Source organism: Moschus berezovskii, chromosome 8 (assembly GCF_049115385.1).
Source record: "Moschus berezovskii isolate FMDL1 chromosome 8, NW_MosBer_1.0, whole genome shotgun sequence".
NCBI classification, from domain to species: Eukaryota; Metazoa; Chordata; class Mammalia; order Artiodactyla; family Moschidae; genus Moschus; species Moschus berezovskii.
The window spans coordinates 42,523,442-42,545,005 of record NC_142467.1 but is presented as its reverse complement, the minus strand read 5'-3'; the positions used below and the strand labels follow the sequence as shown (position 1 = coordinate 42,545,005).

The window sequence follows — 21,564 nt, the reverse complement described above, 5'->3', positions numbered from 1 at the left end:
TGCCATTTCCTTCTCCAGGGGATCTTCCTGACCCAGGGATCAAACCTGTGTCTCCTACTAACCTACATTGGCAGGCAGATATTTTATCACTGAGCCACTGGGGAAGCCTACATCTTGAGGCCGATGTCTTCATAACTCCTTGCTACTCAAAGTGTGGTTCTTACACCAGCAGCAGCATCATCACCTGGAAGCTGGTTAGAATGCAAACTCTAGGCCCCCTAGTAGGTCTGTTGGATCAGAATTTGTATTTTAACAATATCTGTGTGCACGGTTAAGTTTGAGAAGCATTGCTATACCTTCAAGTTAGGAAATTTGAAAGGCACAATCTACTTAGATCTGAAGTTGTAGAGACAGCCTTATAGATATATAGAGATACACAATATTATCTATTAGAGTGGCATCATATCACACATGTGTTTATAACACAAGTTGAATTCTACACACTTGGAGGGGGAAGAAAGTAAAACCAAAAATCTGCTTATTTTACAATGTGGCTTCTCCCCACCTCTACTTACTTGCCCTTGAACTCCACAGTCTCAGAGAGAAGGAGGCCACAGCCTAAATGCAAAGTGGAAACAAAAGATGTTGTTCTTTGGCCTTTGAAGTCAAAGACATAGGTCCTAGGGATTGGCGTTCAATCATTTTTAATTTATGTAATTAATTTGGAGGGGGCACGTCCCAGATAGCTCAGTGGTAAAGAATCTGCCTGCCAATGCAGAAGATGCGGGTTCAGTCCCTGGGTTGGGAAGATCCCGTGAAGACGGGAATAGAAACCCACTCCAGTATTCCTGCCTGGAAGATCCCATGGATAGAGGAGCCTGGCCGGCTCCAGTCCACAGGTCACAAAGAGCTGGACATGACTGAGTGACTGAGCATGCATGCACTATGACTTTGGGCCCTGAACCCCCAGTGAAGGGCAACTCCACTCTGACGAACATTTACATACATTACACTCCCACTTCTCATAACCATCTAGGGTAGATGTGTGATGTCGAAGAAAGAGGCGGCTTGAGCACTGCAGTACCCTCGAGGTTACACAGTGGGGAAGCGTGCTGCGGAGACATGGTTGACTAGGAATGACCGGTCATATGGATTGTTTTCTTCCATCGCCCTTTCCTCTCAGCCTCTCTTACCCTACTTAACTTTTCTCATCGGTCAGTTTCTTTTTTGCACTAAAACCCAGTGCCTCAGATTGACAGCCCAAGGCGGATGTGCTAAATGTAACACGTGGCTGGGTTTTCTGTGGCTTCCTGAGTTGCAGCCCCTCTTAGTGCCACTTTAAAAAACCACTACTTCTCACCCTCCACCTTGGGAGAGAAAGTTCAGAGTTACCAGTCCCTTGGTCCAGAAAAGCATTTGCCTCGTTTTAGAGGTCAGTGATTCCCTATATTAGCTCTGTGGACCATACAAAAGCCAATATCTAATGAAAAAGAAATAGGTTTTATATGGGTGGAATAAACCACAAGGACAGGATGGCATGGGCTTGCCAGTGACTGAAAGCTTTTTCCAGAGTCAAAGTTGTTTCCAAATTCCTGCTGGAACCTTGCTGTAGGCTCTTGGATGGGTCACTTGGCTAACCAGGACTGTGATGTCCTCATCACTAAAATGGAAGAGGAAATTTTAGGGGTCTTAAGATGCAATATTCTCTAAACCCCTTTCCAATTCTTAAATCGTTTGAATCTGTTTCCATTTTGCAATTTTCTCCATGCGTGTAGTGGCTATTCCTAGGGACACAGTATTCCCCTCCACGGGATAGAGGTTTGCAGAACATCTGAATGTCTCACCAGGACAGGGTTGGTCAAGCTCCTCCCCAATGAAGCCAGGGTCTAACCACTGCACAGGCACTCTGCTGATGGTCCTGCTTTCGCAGGACCTACTGCCATCTCCTCATTTGAATCTGTTCTTATTCTCCCTTCTTCTGGTTTGGTTTAAGTAATCTCATGCACCATAGTTTTGACAGACTTGAGAGCAGTTTTCAAGAAGCAAGGCTTGTAGAATTCCCAGTGTTGGGCACAAATACAATGAGGGTCTAAGAGGACAGGGCTTTGGAATTTAAAAAAACAAAACACCTGGTGTGTGTCCCAGCCCCCCAGTATCCTTGCTCTGTGATTTCATATTTGTTACTTAACTTTCTGAGTCTCTTAGCCAGTTTTCTCATCTGTAAAATAGGAATGATGATAATAAGTAAATTTCTGGGGTTGTTGGGAGATTCAGTGGGGTTGGGGAAAGCTCTTAGCACAGCAGCTGGCACTTAGTGGGCTCTCTATAAATGGTAACTGTGTCTGCTAATCATTCTTTTTGTGAACAGAAGAATCTGAAGCTGAGATAGTATGTGTGTGTCTGCCTGGGAAGTAACAGAGGTCACTGAATTTAAAATGGGCTCTGTTATATCAACCCACAGGCTTCCCAGGTGGCTCAGTGGGTAAAGAATCTGTCAGCAATGAAAGAGATGCAGGAGATACAGGTTTGATTGCTGGGTCAGGAAAATCCCCTGGAGGAGGGAATGGCTACTCAGTCCAGTATTCTTGCCTGGGGAATCCCATGGACAGAGAAGACTGGCGGGCTATAGTCCACAGGGTCACAACAGAGTAGGACATGACTGAGCGACTTAGCAAATACTCAACCAACAGCAGCACCCACTTATGCAGCCAGAACTAACCCCACATACAAGTTTTACGACATACAAACTTCACAGAGGGGGAGGAAGAAAGGAAAGAGCAAGGCCAGAGGAAGAAGAGATCAGGCACAGAATACTCAGGCCGGAAAGCGCTCAAGACCACCCAGCTTGTATGTGGTGGAGTTGGGGTTAAGGTAACTGGCTCTTGGCACCAAGTTGAGTGCTGTAATGGAACCATGTTTCCCATTATGTATGTATGTTTCCTTTTTCTAAGTTAATTGCACACCTAATACCCCAGGCTGCCCTTGATTATGGAGAAGGCAACGGCACCCCACCCCAGTACTCTTGTCTAGTAAATCCCATGGACGGAGGACCCTGGTAGGCTACAGTCCATGGGGTCGCTAAGGGTTGGACACGACTGAGCGACTTCACTTACACTTTTCACTTTCATGCATTGGAGAAGGAAATGGCAGCCCACTCCAGTGTTCTTGCCTGGAGAATCCCAGGGACGGGGGAGCCTGGTGGGCTGCCGTCTATGGGGTTGCACAGAGTCGGACACGACTGAAGCGACTCAGCAGCAGCAGCAGCAGCCCTTGATTTAGGGTCTGGGCTCCAGTGTCAATGTATGAATCTCTTCTCACCACATCCCAGACACGGCTGCCCAGTTCCAAGTCAACCCCCTGCAGAGATATGGTGCTCACCACCTGTTGATGCCACCCACCCCCTGCTTATCTCTAACTGTTCAAGAAGTCTTTGAACTGAGCAGAAGCCTAGGCACTGCCTCCCCGTACCACACAGACACACAGCTTCAGTCCACTGATTCCACGCTGGGCCTTTTTAGTGCCTTAAACCATGGCTTTCCAACCTCTGAGATCTAATACTTGATGATCTGAGGTGGAGCTGATGTAATAATAATAGAAATACAATGCGCAATAAATTTGATGCACTTCAATCACCCAGAAGCCACCCCTTCCCCCATCCCACCCCCTGGGTTCAAGGAAAAATTGTCTTCCACGAAACGAATCTCTGGTGCCAAAAAGGCTGGGGACTTCTGCCTTAAAGGAGAAATCCTGAGAGACACAGATGAAGAGATAAAGGAAAGAGAGAGGGGAAGGGAGAGAAAGAAGAAAAGGGGAAGGAGGAAGAGACTGCAGAGAAAGGAGACATGGAGACACAAGGACATGAACACGGAGAGGTGCTGGGGTGTTGTCTGGAGGAGTCGGCAAGAACGAGTACTCGGAGCCTTAACAGCCCTCTGACAAAGCAGATGGCGACCTCTCACCTCAGCCACCCTCTCTCCAAGCCCACAGGGGCATCAGGAAGCCAGTGAGTCACAGTCCCCCTGAGTCACCAATTCCAAGTCCTGGTTCAGTAGATGGAGGTGCCTTTGTGGAGGCTCCATGCCTCTGGGGAAGGACATACACTGAGACCCCGAGAACCCCTCTGCACTAGGCTTTTCCCGGGGTGCAGGAAGAGGGGCTTCTGGAAGCCTCTGGTGTCTCCTGGAAAACGAGATCAGGAACACGCAGGCTGAAAGAGATAAAACCCAGGCCCTGGGTCTCATCCTTTCCTCCTGCTGTTCTCTTTGGGGCCCCTTTTCTCTGAAAAGCCCCCAGCCGTTCATCTCCAGCTGGACACATTCGGTTTCATGCTCATTTTCTTTTTCTGTTTTTCTTGTTTCAGCTTCAAAGAAGCCTCTTCCTCCCACTCCTGAAGACAACAGGGTAAGCGGAAGCACAAGGTCTGGGCGCGGGGAGGCGGGGGCCCAGGACACCTCAAGCTGCTGCTCTGGTGTCGTCCTGCTTGGGTTTCCCATCTGCTCAGGTTTCTCAACTCTGACCTCACTGTGATGCAGCTGAACTCAACACTGTGGGTTTCTTGGGCCCAGCTTGTCTCCGGGTGGGTCCAGGTAAAATGCCAAAATCTTCACTCCTCTGCCTTCACTCAACAAACACTTCTCGGTATCATACTGTGCATCCAAGTACCTTGACTAGGTTGGGGCCTACTAACAGCTCACAGCCACATAAAATGGTGTATTTACTCCACCCTTTGACAGGCAAGCATTTTGGAAGCATACACCTGAGAACACTTCAAATTCTTCAAAGCAGGTCCACACTTTTACCAGTTATTTCAAAACTCACTATCTGTTCTGGCCATTTCAGAGGGTTATAGTTTTATTCTCATGTGAAAGCTTGGGAAAGCAAGTCCCATGAGAGGTTATGCCAAGGTCATTTGGTAACTTAGTAGGCAAGCTAGTAGGCTAGAGAGTTCCTGGTGTGGTGGTCTTTAACTCAAGTGGTCATTCCCAAAAGTGTGGTCCCTGGACCAGCAGCATCAGCATCACCAGGGAGCTGGTTAGAAATGCAAATTCTCAGAACTCTTTCCCCTCCACCCCAAACCTCACCACCCCATCAGACCTTTGACATGCAAAATTTTAGGGAAAGGGACCAGTAATCTGCATTTTAATAAACTTCAAGATGATTCTAAGGCATGCTGGAGTTTGAGAAACACTGGTCTAATATACTGACTTGCAAGACTTAAGTGATATCAAGTCAATTCTCGGGAAGCTATTTAGTTGAAAAGACAAAACAAACCAAACCAAAAAACAGGAGAAAAAGCAATCTTAGCCCTCACTTTATGGTAATACCAATGCCAATATCCACATTTGAGTAACTTTATTCTAGAACATACTGATTCTGCTCCCTCATGCTTCTTCCTGAAGGATGAGCCCTGCCTTTTTTTCCAGCCAGTATGGTGACATTTCAAAAACTGGCAGCTTCCGCATAAGAGAAGTTCTACATCGCTCAAAACTGGGCTGACTTTTAGATTTGTTGTCAGCCCTCTCTCACACAACAAGAAAGAAGTTAAATTGCAGCAGAAAATGGGCTCTTTTCCATTTTACTTCATTCATCTTCTAAAGACCATTTCACCATCACACTTGAAAATATGGTTTGAAATCCCACTGCCTTGGCTTGTGGGTGGTTCCGATAGTCCCACCTAAACCCACACCTCTGCACCTTAGGCTGGCTTGCTCCTTCTGGTTTTTCACTATTAGTGAGGTGAAAGTCAGAAAACAGGGCCTATCCACCACCCCTTGGACACCACCTCTTGGTTTCTCAGACTTCTTGGAGGAGCAGCTTTAGGACACCAACCACGGTTGCAGTTTCAATCACACATCTAAATCCACAGCAACATTTATCTTTAATTACTTGAAATCACTTCTCCCATCACCTTCATGTTCTGTTCTAGACTAAGTGATGGCATCTTGAGTTGGCATCTATAGAGGCTATACTTTTAATCTGATCTCAGCAAAAGGCCTGATGCTTAGTGTGAGAGAGACTATGGACTGGGGACAGTTCTTCAGAGGGTGGAGGGTAGCTATTATTGGTCAGGATGGAAACCATCATGATCAGAGTAATTGAGAACTCCAGGCCTCTCTAGCCTATGGGTGCAGAGGAGGTTATGTTTCACTCTTGGTCCCCCCACGTACACAAGAACTCAGCCCTTCTTCGAGGCCCATCCCCATCAACCCAGAAGGACTTCCTGAGGGGCCACCCAGACACATGTCTGCCTACGCCCTGGCTCCCTTGTTAAGGCACACTACCCCTGCCACTCACTCCCACCTGGGAGAGACCAGTCTCAGCTGGGTGGAGCTCTCCCCAGCCGGGGTCAGGAACTCTCAGAAGGCAGGGCCATTCTGAGACCAGCAGTAGAGTGGCCAGGAGACAGGACTATTCCCCCATTCCACGACTCACCTCATCTCCTGGGCTCCCAAATAGCCCTTCTGGAGTCCAGAGTCTCAGTTTCTCCAAATGTCATCCCTTCATTTTCTCAGTATAATCTCATGGTTCTCAATCCTATCAGACCCAGTACTCCCTTTTTCTGACAAATATTTTATAAAGCCCCCTTTATTATAACAAAAAGAAATTAAATAGATAATACCACTTATGTAAACATATACTTTCTAAAAGAACCAATAAGTGTTCTAACCATAATGTTTAAAAAGGAAAATAAAATAACTTATACAAATCCATGCATGTTTCTATATATAAATATTGGACATGACTATACTGGACAACATAATAAAACGCACCTGTACTTGAATCCTATTAAACCCGGCAGCTCAAATGCAACTGTTCCGGTAATGTAGTATCAGTGACTCAAAGACAGTACTACCATCTGTGATACACTCTCCAAAAGAGCAAACAACTCTTGGTCAAGTTCTGAACTAAACAAAGTGTAATCCACCCTCCACGTAAAGGGTGGCTGCCTCCTAGGAAACCAAGTGCTTCATATAAGTTGGAGGTAGGATCTAGGCTCAGAGTGTTATTGTACATTATTACTGTAAGCGGCCTTCTCTGGAATATCTAACAGGACATTCAAAAGTCGTGGGATGCTGCATGTGGGATGCTGCAGAGTGTTTTGCATCCCTCTCCCATTCAATGCTAGTAGCCCACCTCAACCTTTGTGACATTCAAAACACCCCCACAGATGTCCAAAATACTCCCTATGGAAAGGTTTCACATGGTTTGAGAAACCCGCTCTGATCTTTGTCTTAATAATAATTAATCAACCAGTTGGATCTATAATGAGATGAATACCTTACTATATTTTTCCTTTATCCTCCTGCCCTTGAACACAATTCCCTCCCCATTAGCTCTTAGGGTGACAGCCTCAAGCCCAACAACTCTCATCTATAGTATTCAATATACCATCTCACAAGCTCCACCAATAACCTAGGCTTCAAATCCAAACTGTATCAGTATGACAACATTTTTATTTTTTAATCTCCAATATTTTTATGCCACCAAATACTTCAGTGCACTCAGAGAACTTCTGATTTCCCATCACGGAGTCTCACTCTAGCCAGTGATCTCAATCTCTTCCCACACTTGCTATCTCACAAAGTCTGCTAACCTGTAGCAGGTGTGCCCACCCTTAACACTCGTGACTCCTTACATGAGGACCTCTTCAGTCTTCAATATCTCATCCTAAGAAAGATATTGAAAAACAGTGATACAAGCAAGAGAGCCCACCAGAGGAACAAGAGATCCTATGGGATATAGTAGAGAAAGCATAAGAATAATTCAGTTGCTAAACTTGCCCCATCTGGGCCTCAGTTTCCCTATTCTAAACAAAAGAGGGACTAAATGATCTCTCAGAGACATTCCAGCTCCAACAGTCCATGATTCTATGGATCTGGACAAACCCAAAAATAAAAGCAGGAAAGAATGAACTAAATGATGTAGTGCTGACTTCATCACCTTTCCCAAGAATGTAATGCTTCTAGCAGAGAGGCTGTGAATTATGACATGGCTTAAGTAGAGAAACAAGCAGATTTCTGTGACAAGCAAGGCTGCCTGCAACTCACTGAGAGTCAGAGTTTACCACTTGGAATGGGAGAGGCGATGAATTCCAGGTATTGTGTGTCTTTGTGTCCTATTCAATATCACGAGCCTGACAATGAGAAAGCCAACTAGAGGAAGGCAAATGGCCTCAGCGAGTACCCCCAGGGGATTTGAGGAACTGGTGTCTGAGCTGGCCTGGGTCCAAGAGCAAGTTACAGCTCAGGGACTTGCTGACCTTGTTCCACAGATTACCTCCTTTCTCACACCTTTGCTTGATTTTGTTGTCTCCCTCCTCCAGCGGTCACTTCGGGAACTTGAAGAAACCGTGGTCATTGCCCTGTATGACTACCAAACAAATGATCCACAGGAACTCATGCTACAGCGCAATGAGGAGTACTACCTGCTCGACAGCTCTGAGATTCACTGGTGGAGGGTTCAGGACAGGAATGGGTAAGGCGCCTGGGGGGCTGCTGTCCCAGCTTTCAAGGGGAGGTGGGAACAAAGACTGTCCTGCCTCTCTCAGGGAGACCATGGCACTGAGTTAGGAGAGGAGAGCAGAGGCAGAAGGAGGAGGAAGGAAGAAATTGCTGGAAAGGGTCTTCCCCTTCTCAGAAGAGCCTGGGAGGCAGTCACTCGCCAATACTTTTTCCCTGTACCTTATCAAGCCCTCCCAACCTCCAAACTCATCTAAAAATCTTCTGGATTTTTCCACTGATATACACAGTTTGGGAGAATGGCAACTTGTTCCATAAAGCACCATTGTTCTTGAGAGCTTAAATGAGGCTGAAGGTGTATATCCCACTGTAAGGGTCTTACCGTTGGTGGAAACAAAAGGAATGTACAGATGGTGCAGGTTGATGGTTACATTAAGAAGTATTAGGGAGAAAATACTAAAGATTTAGTTAAACCAAGAGCCTGTGAACTAGCCATCCACATGATTCATGGAGAAAATAAAGTCATACAAATACAATTTTCATACAAATACAATTTACCCTCAATGGGACTTTTGAATGAAAAAAAAAATCTTATGACCCCTTATCTGAACTACAAGAAAATTACTGTTACTGACCTTCAGAATGTTCTGAGATGTATATGAGTTTCATAGCAGTGGTGAAAGTTATCAGATTCACACTGCTTTATAAGGCTGTATTTTTTCCTTTAAAGATCAGAGATATTTACCTATGTCCCAGAATATTCTCCAGAATCATCTCCAGAAGATGATTTCAATAACTGCATAAATCCAACATAAAAATGTACCATAATTTAGCAAATTTCCTTCTTTGGTGCTTAGGCTATTTCTAATATTTTGAAAATATTAACAACGCTACAATTAACATCTTTATATATTAAGGGTTTAAACGTTTTCAAAGTATGAGATTATTATTAATTTTAACATAGTTTTTAAAAGAAAATGAAAACACTCCATTAGTACAATATCTGGATAGCCAATGTCGATGTTTTATATTATAAAAACTAACAACAGAGAGAAATATACATAAAAATAAGCCACCCTCCATTTGTCTGCACATCGGTTCTTAAAGTATTCATTGTTTAGTTACATGTGCATCCTAGACAAAAGAGTTATACATATAGAAATGCATCCTATTTTTCATTTGCACTAAGATGATTCATTCGGATCTTCACCTTGCTTTTAACTTTTAATGATATATTTTAAAGATATTTTCATATCAGTGCATACATATCTATCTTATTTTTAAAGTAAACATATAGTTTTAGAATGTATGCTTGTATTATAAATATTTAAACAATATTTTATAGTGGGACATTTAGTTTCCAGGTTTCTTTCTTTGTTGTTTCAAACAATGAAGCAAGATCTGCAATGAAGATCTTGCATTGCCCATGCTCATGTAACTTAGAAATCTTTTGAAATATATATACTTTTGAAAACATATTTTTTCTTTGGGAAAAAATACATAGCTCACATTTCTAACTATGGAACTGGTGAGTCAGACTATGTGACATCTTAATTGTAAAAGATAAATCCCTCAAAAAGCTTGCCAAATTTTACATTCCCCACCAACAGGGTATTGGAGTGCCAACATTGAAGTGCAAGTGTTAGTCATTCAACCGTGTCCAACTCTTTGTGACCCCATGGACTGTAGCCCACCAGGTTCCTCTGTCCATAGAATCCTCCAGGCAAGAATACTGGAGTGGGTAGCCATTGCCTTCTCCAGGGGATCTTCCAGATCCAGGAATCAAACCTGGGTCTCCTGCATTGCTGGCAGATTCTTTTCTATCTAAACCACCAGCAACGGAGAAGGCAACGGCACCCCACTCCAGTTCTCTTGCCTGGAAAATCCCATGGACAGAGGAGCCTGGTAGGCTATAGTCCATGGGGTTGCTAAGAGTCGGACGTGACTGAGCGACTTCATTTTCACTTTTCCCTTTCATGCACTGGAGAGGGAAATGGCAACCCACTCCAGTGTTCTTGCCTGGAGAATCCCAGGAACGGCAGAGCCTGGTGGGCTGCTGTCTATGGGGTCGCACAGAGTCGGACACGACTGAAGCAACTTGGCAGCAGCAGCAGCAGCAGCAAACCACCAGCAAAGCCCAACACTGGGTATCATTAAACTTTAAAAAGGGGGGCCAATCTGATGAGTAGAAAAAGAGGTACACAAACATTTTTAGGGTAAAGACTTTGCTTTTTACATATATCATAACTTACATTTTCAAGGCACCTTCTCTTTAAGTAGCCTTATCAATTCCATTGCAAGGGAAGTAAAGGAGGGTTAGATCAAAAACTGTGGTCTCAGAGGCAGTGTCAGTTGCTTGCTGAGAACAGACCCAAAAGACCCCTCGCCTGGAACCTCCCTCTCTGGTTAACTCAGGGAAATAAACAAGACCAGTCATATCACCTTCTCTTTGCCTATTATGGGGAAGCTCATTTCAGAAACAGGTTCAAGACTGCCTGGCTCCACAAACACCAGAGGAACTTACTAAGAAATTCATCCCTTCAACCAACTGACATTTCTTTAGTACAACTTATGTGCCAGGAAATTTCTTCTCCTAGGTTTCACTTCCCCAAATGACAGTTTACCCTTTGTTCAATGGCCCGTGGAAAGGCTCAGCTCTGTTCTTCAAAGGGCATCGCAGAAGATACCCCAGAGGCCAATCAGGGTGTGTGGGAATTTCCCTAGTGTGCTTTGTAATAGTGTGGTACAGCGGAAAGTACACAAGATGCGAGACAGAAGACTCGGACTTGAATATCAGCTGCTTTCATTATACAGGGCCTTTGGAAAAGTCACTTAACTTCTGTGAATCTATTTCCTTACCTGTAAAATGCAGATGATAATATCAGCTTTCCATCTCAGAGTGTTAAGAAAATCATTGAGATAAAGAAAGTGAAAGGGCTTTGTAAATTCTATATCCACACACAAGAGAATTATCATCATTTTTCAGATAATCCAATTTTGGTTGGGATGTTAAAATTGTCATTTTATATGAAAACAAAATAGTATTTGACCTAGTAATATAATTGTAAACATATGGTGTGGTAAAAACAGGCATAATTAAAAGGAAATCCAAAAGAAAGACATAAAAGACAGTATATCTGAGAACAAGTTGACTCCTATTAGTTGGAATTGACTACCTTGAGTGCTGACTTAAGAAGGATTCTGAGGCTGGATGTTCAGTTCTCCAAAGAAAGCTTACTACCATGACTGACTAGCCATGGGTATAAGATATCCTGTATTTGGCATCACCATTCTTCCTTTCTTTACTCCTCAAAATTCCTGCTGCTGCTGCTGCTAAGTCACTTCAATCGTGTCCGATTCTGTGTGACCCCATAGACGGAAGCCCACCAGGCTCCCCCGTCCCCGGGATTCTCCAGGCAAGAACACTGGAGTGGGCTGCCATTTCCTTCTCCAATGCATAAAAGTGAAAAGTGAAAGTGAAGTCACTCAGTCGTGTCCGACCCTTAGCGACCCCATGAACTGCAGCCTACCAGGCTCCTCCGTCCATGGGAGTTTCCAGGCAAGAGTACTGGAGTGGCTTGCCATTGCCTTCTCCGCTCCTCAAAACAATTCTGTGAAATAGATTACACATTTCCCATTACACAGAAATCACTAGATTGAAAAAAATCCAAACACTTGATGGAGTAAAGAGCAAGAAGCTATGAGACATCTCTTCACAGACTGCACAGTCTGGAGGGGTTTTATGTGTAATTTAGGCTAGGTCCTTCATTTTACAGGTACAGAATCAGAGGCCTAGAAGGTGGAGGAGACACTGCTTTCACCTTGCAGTATTAAATGTGACAGTGAATGTGATAGTGTTTTGAAAAGTACCTACACAAGGGTAAAGTATTTTGATGTCCTTACCAGTCTCTTGAGCCATACGTCTTTGCTTATACACAATTTATTCCTGCTCAAAAGAAACTCCCAACCCCAAATACAGCATAGTTTTATTTTTTTTTTCTCATGTTTTATCATTTATGTTGGAAGGAACAGACATAACAAAAAACATTGAGCGAGGCCTTGAATTAAAAGTTTACATGGTCGACTGGCAGTGTCTTCAGGGTCTGTGGTTGGAAAGTAATTCTTTATATTTTAATTATTTTGGTTTCCTAACTATAAAATGCTAGCATTAAAGTGGAAAAATACTGATTATAACACACACACACACAGATGTTTCCTATTAGAAAATAAAGACTGAACATTGATATTTTTTCCAATAGAGGAAATGTTCACAATGAAGAGATTAGCAAGCAGAGCTAATAAAGTAAAGTAACTATTTCTTATTTATTATGGCTCAAATTTTAGTAATAAGATCTATATAGCCTTGAACAGATAGCAGGTTGTTATTTTTAGTAATTTTTTATTTGAAAATTTTAAAATGTCTTATCCCGAATGCTAAACAAGACTTCTTCATCTTTAAATGACATCTAGTTGATTAAATCTATGAAATGGAGATGTAAAAATTAGCTTTATATTAATATAAACACTAATTTCCCTTTAAACAGGCATGAAGGATATGTTCCAAGCAGTTATCTGGTGGAAAAGTCTCCAAATAACCTGGAAACCTATGAGTAAGATTTTTTTTTTTTTTTTTTTCAAAAAATTGGTGCTAATGGGTCTTCTTAGATTAGGAGTGAATCATTGGTTAATTATTAAAATACCAGGCATTTTCTCTTCTTGACTTGCTTCCATACTTAGAACCCTAAGTAAACAACTGGGGGTCACTTTAAATAAGAGAAGGGGAAGGATATGTGTTCTCATCTCCCCTTTTACCAAAGTAATGTTTTCATATGCCTGCACACATTGTAGTCAAAGGAAAAGTTTCTCCTGGGAATTCCAGGAATATTGATCTTACACTATGAACATTGGATCTAATACAGACTGATTTAAAACATGGTTTAATGCAGTACTTCCAATACCAAAACAGCAGACAAACAGATAGGTATTAAATATCTGCTTAGTTTGTGTTGTTTATTTCAGACTTTTTTTTTTTCTACCAACCCCCCGCCCCAGACTTATTTAAAAGGAGAGTTCACAAACAGTTTTAGTGGAATTATTCAATGTTTAATAAAATCCAAGTGTAGAGAACAACATACTCACCATGTGCATGTATTTCCCAGCTTGGTTGCTAGAAGGCCCAAAAGCAATAATACTAGAGTAGCAATGTACACACTCAGATTCTGGTTTTTAAATAACACTTTCCACTAAAAACAATGAAGACTTCATGGAGAAATGGCTTGAAGACTCAGAGTTAGGGCAAGGAAAGAACAAAAATGAAATTGGAACATTTTGATGCACCAAAAAATTAAAGAAGTACCCCCTAATTTTTGTTGTTAAGTAAGGTGAACACATTGAGTGAGCAGAGAAGTCAAGTGAACACATTGAGTGAGCACAGAAGTCAGATTAAAAATTCCTCTTCTGACAAAATCTGGATAACCTGAGTATCAAAATAAATAATGACAGTAATGAACCGCAATCACTGAATAAAACAAGAATCCATCATAAATAAATACTTTGATAACTAAATAAATAAAGGGACAAGAAGAAAAATAAACTCCTTCTCACTGTAAAATGCCAAGTAATGAATGCAGAAGGAATTTTAAAGTGAAAAACCATCTTTTTATAGATTGAAGTACCAACTGATTCGGGCAAGAATCATCAATGAAAGTCACCAGTAGGTGGTAAAAGTTTGATATTTACATAGTTTCAAAGTATCTTCTTACAAATCACTTATCAAAAAGAGGAAATACCTGGCAGACCCCATCTTAACTAAACAATCCAAGTTCACATCAATAAGGGGGCAAGCAGACATCGTGCATCTCCTGACATGATACACTGAGGACGCAGCGTCACTCACTTCTGATATTCCCACCCAAACATGTGTAACCCGAATTAGTCATGACGAAAGAACAGACAAATCCAAACTGAGGCATAGTCTACAAAACAACTGCCCTGGGCTCTTCAAAAATGCTAATATCATGAAAGACATGAAAGACTAAGAAACTGGTTCACATTAAAGGAAACGGAAGAGATGTAGTAACTAAATGCACCAGTAATCCTGGGTCAATCTTGAACCATATAAAAGCAAACCAAAAAAAAAAAAAATAGTAATACAAAGCATATTATTGGGACAACCGATTAAATCTGAATAAAGTCTAAAATTAGATAACAGCATTGTGTCAGTGTCAAATTTCATGATTTTGGTAATTGTACTATGGTTATATAAGTGTATATTTCATTTCTTAGAAATACATACTGAAATACCTATTAATGTTCCAGTTTGGACACACCGCAGTTTGAAGAGCTCTATTTTAGAAGATAAAGGGGGTGAGAGTAGTTAAAGAATATTAATTATTTTGCTCCATTTCATTTCTCCTTCAAACTTACACATATTTCATTTTTATATTAAAACATAGATAAAGACAGAAGGAACCATGTGAGAACATGCACATGACAAATAATGCCATGATTATGTTCCTTAGGAGTTAACAGATTGTAAGAACTGTATCTGGCAGGTGTAACTCCTGAAAGTTGGGGGCTACAGCATAGTAAACTAGGGTTTTCTGGGGCGAGACAGGGAGCCTTTAATGTTTTTTCCTTAAGTCCCTGGTACGTGATAGTTACAGGCTCTATATGGTGGTGATAAGAGCATGGGTTCTGGAGCCCCATTGCCTAGGTTCACATGCCAGCTGCTCCAGACCAGCTCACTGACCTTAGGCAAGTCTCATAACCTGCTGATAACACTTCCTGACAATGATAGATGAGCTCTACATTAGCTAATTATTCTTTGCAGTCCTGAAATTCTCACCAGGATACGGCTGGAACTTTCCCCCAGCAAACTTTGATGGAGTCCACTCCGACTCAATTGGACATGAGTTTGAGCAAGCTCCAAGAGTTGGTGATGGACAGGGAGGCCTGGCGTGCTGCAGTCCATAGGGTCACAGAGTCAGACACGACTGAGCAGCTGAACTGAACTGAACTGAACTAGTCAGAGATGTGATTTCAGCCTAGTTAACGGCCAATGCAAAAGAGAGTAATCAGGGCATATCCATGAAGCCAACATTCATACTGAGGCTGTTTTAATGGAAACTTTATAAAAAGTCAGCTAGTGTCCTTTTCAGTTCAGTTCAGTTCAGTCGCTCAGTCGTGTCCGACTCTTTGTGACCCCATGAATCACAGCACGCCAGGCCTCCCGGTCCATTACCAACTCCTGGAGTTCACTCAGACTCATGTCCATCGAGTTGGGGATGCCATCCAGCCATCTCATTCTCTGTCGTCCCCTTCTCCTCCTGCCCCCAATCCCTCCCAGCATCAGAGTCTTTCCAGTGAGTCCTTTTATAAACTTGTATAATACTAGCTTACAGTCATCAGTCATGAAACTTCCAAAGATGATACCACATTGCATTTATCTGTTACATGTTATCTGTTGTTGCTTGCTTGAGTACATGTTTCACACGTCCAAACTACTGGCCAGCCAGGCACAGAGCTGGGATACTAGTTTCAAATGCTCTAAGTTGTTTGAAGAAGAGCTTTTAGCACTATGTATGTTGATGAACCCAAACTATAAAAATGACATTGAATCCATCGTGTACTTAGATTTGCTTTCCCCCCCCGGCCAAACCATTCCATCACAGTGCACTGGTTCATAAAACTGTCTGACATGAATTATTTCATGGTAAGATCTATTCTTTGGTAGCAGTAAATCTAGAAGCTATCTTTCTTTTCTTTTTTTTTTTATTTATATATTTAATCTATTATTCAAATTGCTCATAGAAAATTTTATTTTAAAACTTCTCCAGAGAAGAGATGAGCCACTTATCCTGAGAAAATTAGCCTGAAATCTTAAGAAATTAAAATAGTTGTATGATAAAATCAGAAACACAAAATTAAGCAATATTGTGTTATTTCATGAACTCTGTGACACATTTTCTTTTTAAACTAACTTTGAAGTTCAATCTCAGGTCAGTTCACTTTGTAAAAGTAGAAAATATGTGAATGTTTACCTTATTTTTAGCAGAATACATCCATTAAAAATTTTTAGTTTATTCAACAAATAAATTTGGCACTCATTTCACAAGGAATGTAGCAATACCTAAGGTTTTTCTACATTTGCATTTTTTACAAAGATAAACTAGCCTTAAGGAACACTGTCAATGTTATTTGTACAGGAGTTTTTCTGCAGTTGGGAAAAATATAATTATTTTGCAGAAGATCTTTAAAACTAGTCTTATTGCTACACTTTCAAATTTATATTCAACTTTTATAGCTGTCCTAGCATCTCTACTTATAACCATCCACTGACTCACAAAATAGAGCAGAAGATAAATGTTTTCAAAAATTTTAATAAGGAAAATTTCCAACATGCACAAAAGTGGAGATAAAAATATAATGAACCTCCATGTACTCAAAACCCCCCAGCTTCAACAATTATCAACATTTGACCACTTCTGATTCATTTGTTCCCTTCCAATTAAACATTGTATTACTTGGAAATGGTTCATGCTTTTGCTTTTGAGTTTGAAAGTATTGGTAGAAACAAAAAGAACAAAGAATTCTCTGGTATTAATTATCTTTCATAAGTAAATAATAAAATTTTTTAAATCTCATTTTTCTATGACTTTTTCCTGCTTTCAGGTGGTACAATAAGAATATCAGCCGAGACAAAGCTGAGAAACTTCTTTTGGACTCAGTAAGTCTCTTTAACCTATCTTTTGGCTTCAAATAAAATGAATTGTGCTACTTTTTTTCAGCCAGGCTGTGGTTTGTGCTAATGCAGTGAGTTTATGTGTTGGATTAAAGTGATGTTCATGTCTGGCACAAATATAAAAGTATTTTGGGGTTTACAGGCTTAGCATACATCAGTATAAGAAACCTGGAGAGGATCAAGGGTCTTGGAATTAACATGTGAACATGGCCACTGCTTCAGTGGGTGGTCTTTCCCGCCATGATGGCTGGCCCTGGAGAGCTTGGGGCTGGTCTTCCCTGCCTGCCTCTCTGGTTAGGTCAGGGGTGGCTGTGATTCAGATTCCTCCTGGATGAGCTGTGTGTGGAACTAGAGGAAACACATCACTTGTTTTTAACTTATTTTTCAAACAACTGTTCTTCTCCAGAGCCATATAGTGTGAGGACCAGGACTGATCTTACTACCCAGGGGTGTCAGGATTGAGGGAGAGAGGGAAGTGATGTAGTGGGGAAAGTCCTGGGCCCCGCTCTGGCTCCAACTCAGTGTGTGACTTTGGGGACATTTCTTCCTGTTGGACCTCAGTTTCTCAGTGAGTTCAAGGGAGACACTGGACTAAATCAGAGATGACAACTACCTAGGCTCATACTGCCACTCTCTCGTCTTGGTCCTGTGGCTGACCCTGTTGGTCAGAGTTCATGGCTTTGGGATCCTTCTCAAAACAGCACTCAAGGAAGCTGCCATCAACTGACGGGCATGCAAGGGAACCCCTGTCTGCAGAAGATCATTTGTTACTCTAAAGCTGCGCCTCTCAAAGTATCTGTGGTAATGGATTACTTCTTGTAGTTGGTTTTTAATTTCCATTTGTCACAGACTTATGTAAATTCGATAAAAAATGAATTCATAGGGGGAAAAAAGCAAAAATACGAAGCAAAGACATAAAAAATAATGCAAGTCCAATTTTTTATTAGTATTAGGTCGCTATAAAAAGATTCTAAATGCTTCCTCTCAATTTCTTTTTTTTGTCTGGTGGTGGAGCAGTAACAGTTTGCCAGCTGGCACCCATCCACAGACCACACTTAGAGTAGTCCGGAAACTTGCACATTGGGGGCTCTTGTAGAGAAACCAAACTCATAGAGGTACTGAGAGAAATCTTTCTACACAGAAATCAATTTATCAGCTTATTTGCTTAGAGCAGTGGTTCACAAGCCTGTCTGCATGTTAAAATCACCTGGGAAACATTTTAGAAATACCAATGACAAGGTCCCACCTCAGACTTGTTAAATCATAATCTCTCATGGATAGGGTACAGGCATTAGTAGTTCAGAGAAAAATATCTCTGAGTGAGTCTAAATTCAGATGATGTTAATAACCCAGGCTCAACACAGCCTCACCAGTGAGACCAGTAAACAGTAAGCATGAGCTGATGGAGGGATTAGTCTCCCTATGCTGAAATGTCAACCGTGTTCCTGCCATTTCACCATGTATTATTTTCCAGTTATAGTTTGAAGGTATTTCATATCTTTAAGAATCTTAAACTGCAAACCTCTCTTGGATGGAATGAAGCTGGAGTGACCAATGTATCCTGGTTTGCCTGGAACAGTTCCAGTTTTAAAACTGAGAGCCCGATGGTCCCAGAACCACCCCCACCACCAACCTCAGTCCCGGACAAACCAGGACAGTTGATCACCCCAACAGGCAACCATTACAGGTTTGAAGAGTGACTAGGGGTGAGCTTAGAGAAGGGGACCCGGGAAGATTTCAGGTAGAGAATGAAGGGCTGTGATGAGAAGGTGGAAGGATGATGAATACCGTCAAAGAATAATCTAAAGGTATAGAGTCGATTATTAATGTACTATTTACTTTTGCACAAGGGAAACTTGAAAATGATAATAAATTCATTCTATCAAAGGCAAAAATAAAATTTCTATATGAGGAAATTGGGAAGGGAGAAGGAGAGCCCACAGTCATATTTTGAAGTAGTGAACTTCTTCTCCCTGATTAAGTTGCCAGTAAGCAGGCAAAGAGGACAGGGTGCCCTTGGGCAGCTTGTTCTCATCAAAGAGGGCAAGTTCAGATGTTTGTGTGTTTACCAGTGACAGGTGTATAACAGGCAGTCTGTATGATGTTGGCCGTCTCAATTAGCACCTGTCATGATTATGACATGTCTGCACCATTTCCTTTATTAGGATTTCTCAGTATAAAGTCACATACCTTACCATTTTGCTGAGCACAGAACTAAGCACATAAAGATACTTGAGATAGGATCTTTGACCTCAATAGGGACTCTCATAGACACTATCGGGAAACAAGAAAAACTCTGAAGAGAGAAGAATCTCAGATAAACTGAGTATATACAGGAGACTTTCAGTACTCTCAATTTTGAGAAGATTCTAGCAGGAATTAGATTTCATGGAGTAAGGGGAATTAAGGTGAGTCATTACTAGATTCTGGTTTCCCCCTGGTTCCACCCCAACTCAGCACTTAATTATTCCCTGTGGTTCCCAATAGAGTACACATTAGAATCACTAGGGAATTTTTAAAAATAAAAATTCCCAGGCCCCAGCCCAGACCTACAGAATCAGACTCTCCAGGGTTAGCTTCTGGGAACCTGTATTTTTTCAAGTCACCTTGTGATATATATGTGGCCTACTCAGCACCTATGTTATTGGATAATATAATAAATTATTAAATTAACAAATAAGAACCTATAATAAGAGTTATACTGAATTTAAAAAGTACAGTTTTGTTATTTTTAATCACACACTGGTTAATGAAGTATGCCCATGGGCACCTAAAAAAGTAATGATTAGCAAAAGATGATTTCTATTTTACAGTAGTTCTTTGGAGGCACTTAAATACATTCTGCTTGCTAGAGCAGTTGAAACATTCTTCCTTGTTAATATTCTAAACTACTTCACCAAATCCTCTTTGCTTCCTTAGGTCATATACAGGCAAACTTCAGTGGGTCCCTGTATTGTATGATGTTTATTTAGTGTCTCCTTTTCTAACAATTATAGGACCCTTAAAATGTGGATTGGTTCACTTTTATTGACCAAAAATTGATTTATTTCATTTTTATTAACTAAATCTCTAAAGGAACTGTCCCAAACATATTTCACCATTAGAGTATAAATGCTTTATCTTGTTCCTGCTTTACGCAGGACCCCAGAACTGTACCTGTGACATAGTAGTCGCTCATGGAATATTTGTTGACTGAATGAATACAGCAAATAGTTAAGAAATGTTTTTGAAATTAACAACTATATTTTGAGAGAAGCTGGCCAGTCATGGGCATTGTTTGGAGCTTTTAAAAAATACAAATTCTAGGATGTCAGCCCTCAACAGAGGGCTTGGAAATTGGTACTCAGGTGATTTGGGGACTTAGCCAAATTTCAGAACCACAGAAAACAACGCTCAGTGTGTATTATCAGTTCCTCAGATAGCACCTCCTCTAAGAACTTCCTCATGCTTTCCCTCTCACAAACGGTGGAATGTGATTTTTCCCCACCTTTGAACTCTTACGTTGCAATGTCATGACATCTCCAGTAGCTCTCTTTTCACTCAGCTGTGGACCTCAGCAGTCTCTCTTCTGTGTAACCCATTTAGGTAGAGGGTATATTCCTTGCAAGCAGGTACTTGATACCTTACAGCATTGCACATATTGAGTGACCTGAATTTTGGGCAGGAACCTTTTATAAGACATTATTTATATTTCCATGATTCTAAGGTGTTATTAGTTAAAGATGCAATATTGAGTCCACAGAAGAATTGTTTTAAGGGAAGAAATGAACCACCTCCAGAATAAAGAATAGTTATGTGTCAGAGACACACAAATTATAATGCAGCATAACAAAGACATAAGTTATCAGTCTATATTTTTCACAATAACCTACCCTGTGTGTCAAGATTATCTTCTGTAAGGTCCCCTTCAAATCGTATGGACAGAAAGAAAGAAGGACATTCCTAACACAGTCAACATATCTCAGAAGAAAGCAGACAATGGCATTAATACTTCTAATGGATGGCATACCACATGGCATGTGGTAATAATGGCTGATGATAGTCCAAATAGTCCTTGTTTTGGTATTATACTCCAGGAACTGTTCTATGCACTTTAATTCTCCCAGCCATCTTGCAAAAGTCATTTTATGACTGAGAAAGCTGAAGTTCATACATTGAATCTGGAAACATCTGTAATTCACAGAATTATAAATTGTTAGAGCTAGAATGCATTTTAAAGAATATCTGATCCATCCCCTTTGTGCCACAGAGGGGTAAACTGGGCCAAATTCAAACAGTAAATTAGTGTCAGTCTGCACTAAAGCAGGGACACTTCTTCATACACACACATACACACACACACACACACTCATGTACACACATGCACACACATAGCTAATAAGGGATTATATGAGTTAAAGTCTATTTTCCCATCTGTACATT

At 41.3% G+C, this 21,564-nt stretch overlaps 1 protein-coding gene and 1 long non-coding RNA gene across 2 annotated transcripts in view; one reads left to right on the top strand and one right to left on the bottom strand.

The window, feature by feature from the left end:
• LOC129559390 (uncharacterized) overlaps positions 1-21,564 on the bottom strand; it is a 78,277-nt gene that overhangs the window by 31,753 nt on the left and 24,960 nt on the right. The gene's annotated exons all lie outside the window — the stretch shown is intronic.
• The window catches only part of ITK (IL2 inducible T cell kinase), a 63,964-nt gene that overhangs the window by 24,726 nt on the left and 17,674 nt on the right, over positions 1-21,564 (top strand). Inside the window, exons 5-8 of the mRNA XM_055431061.2 lie at positions 4,301-4,341; positions 8,264-8,415; positions 12,944-13,009; positions 17,073-17,127. Coding sequence (XP_055287036.2) covers positions 4,301-4,341; positions 8,264-8,415; positions 12,944-13,009; positions 17,073-17,127 — 314 coding nt within the window. The remainder of the gene's footprint in view (positions 1-4,300; positions 4,342-8,263; positions 8,416-12,943; positions 13,010-17,072; positions 17,128-21,564) is intronic.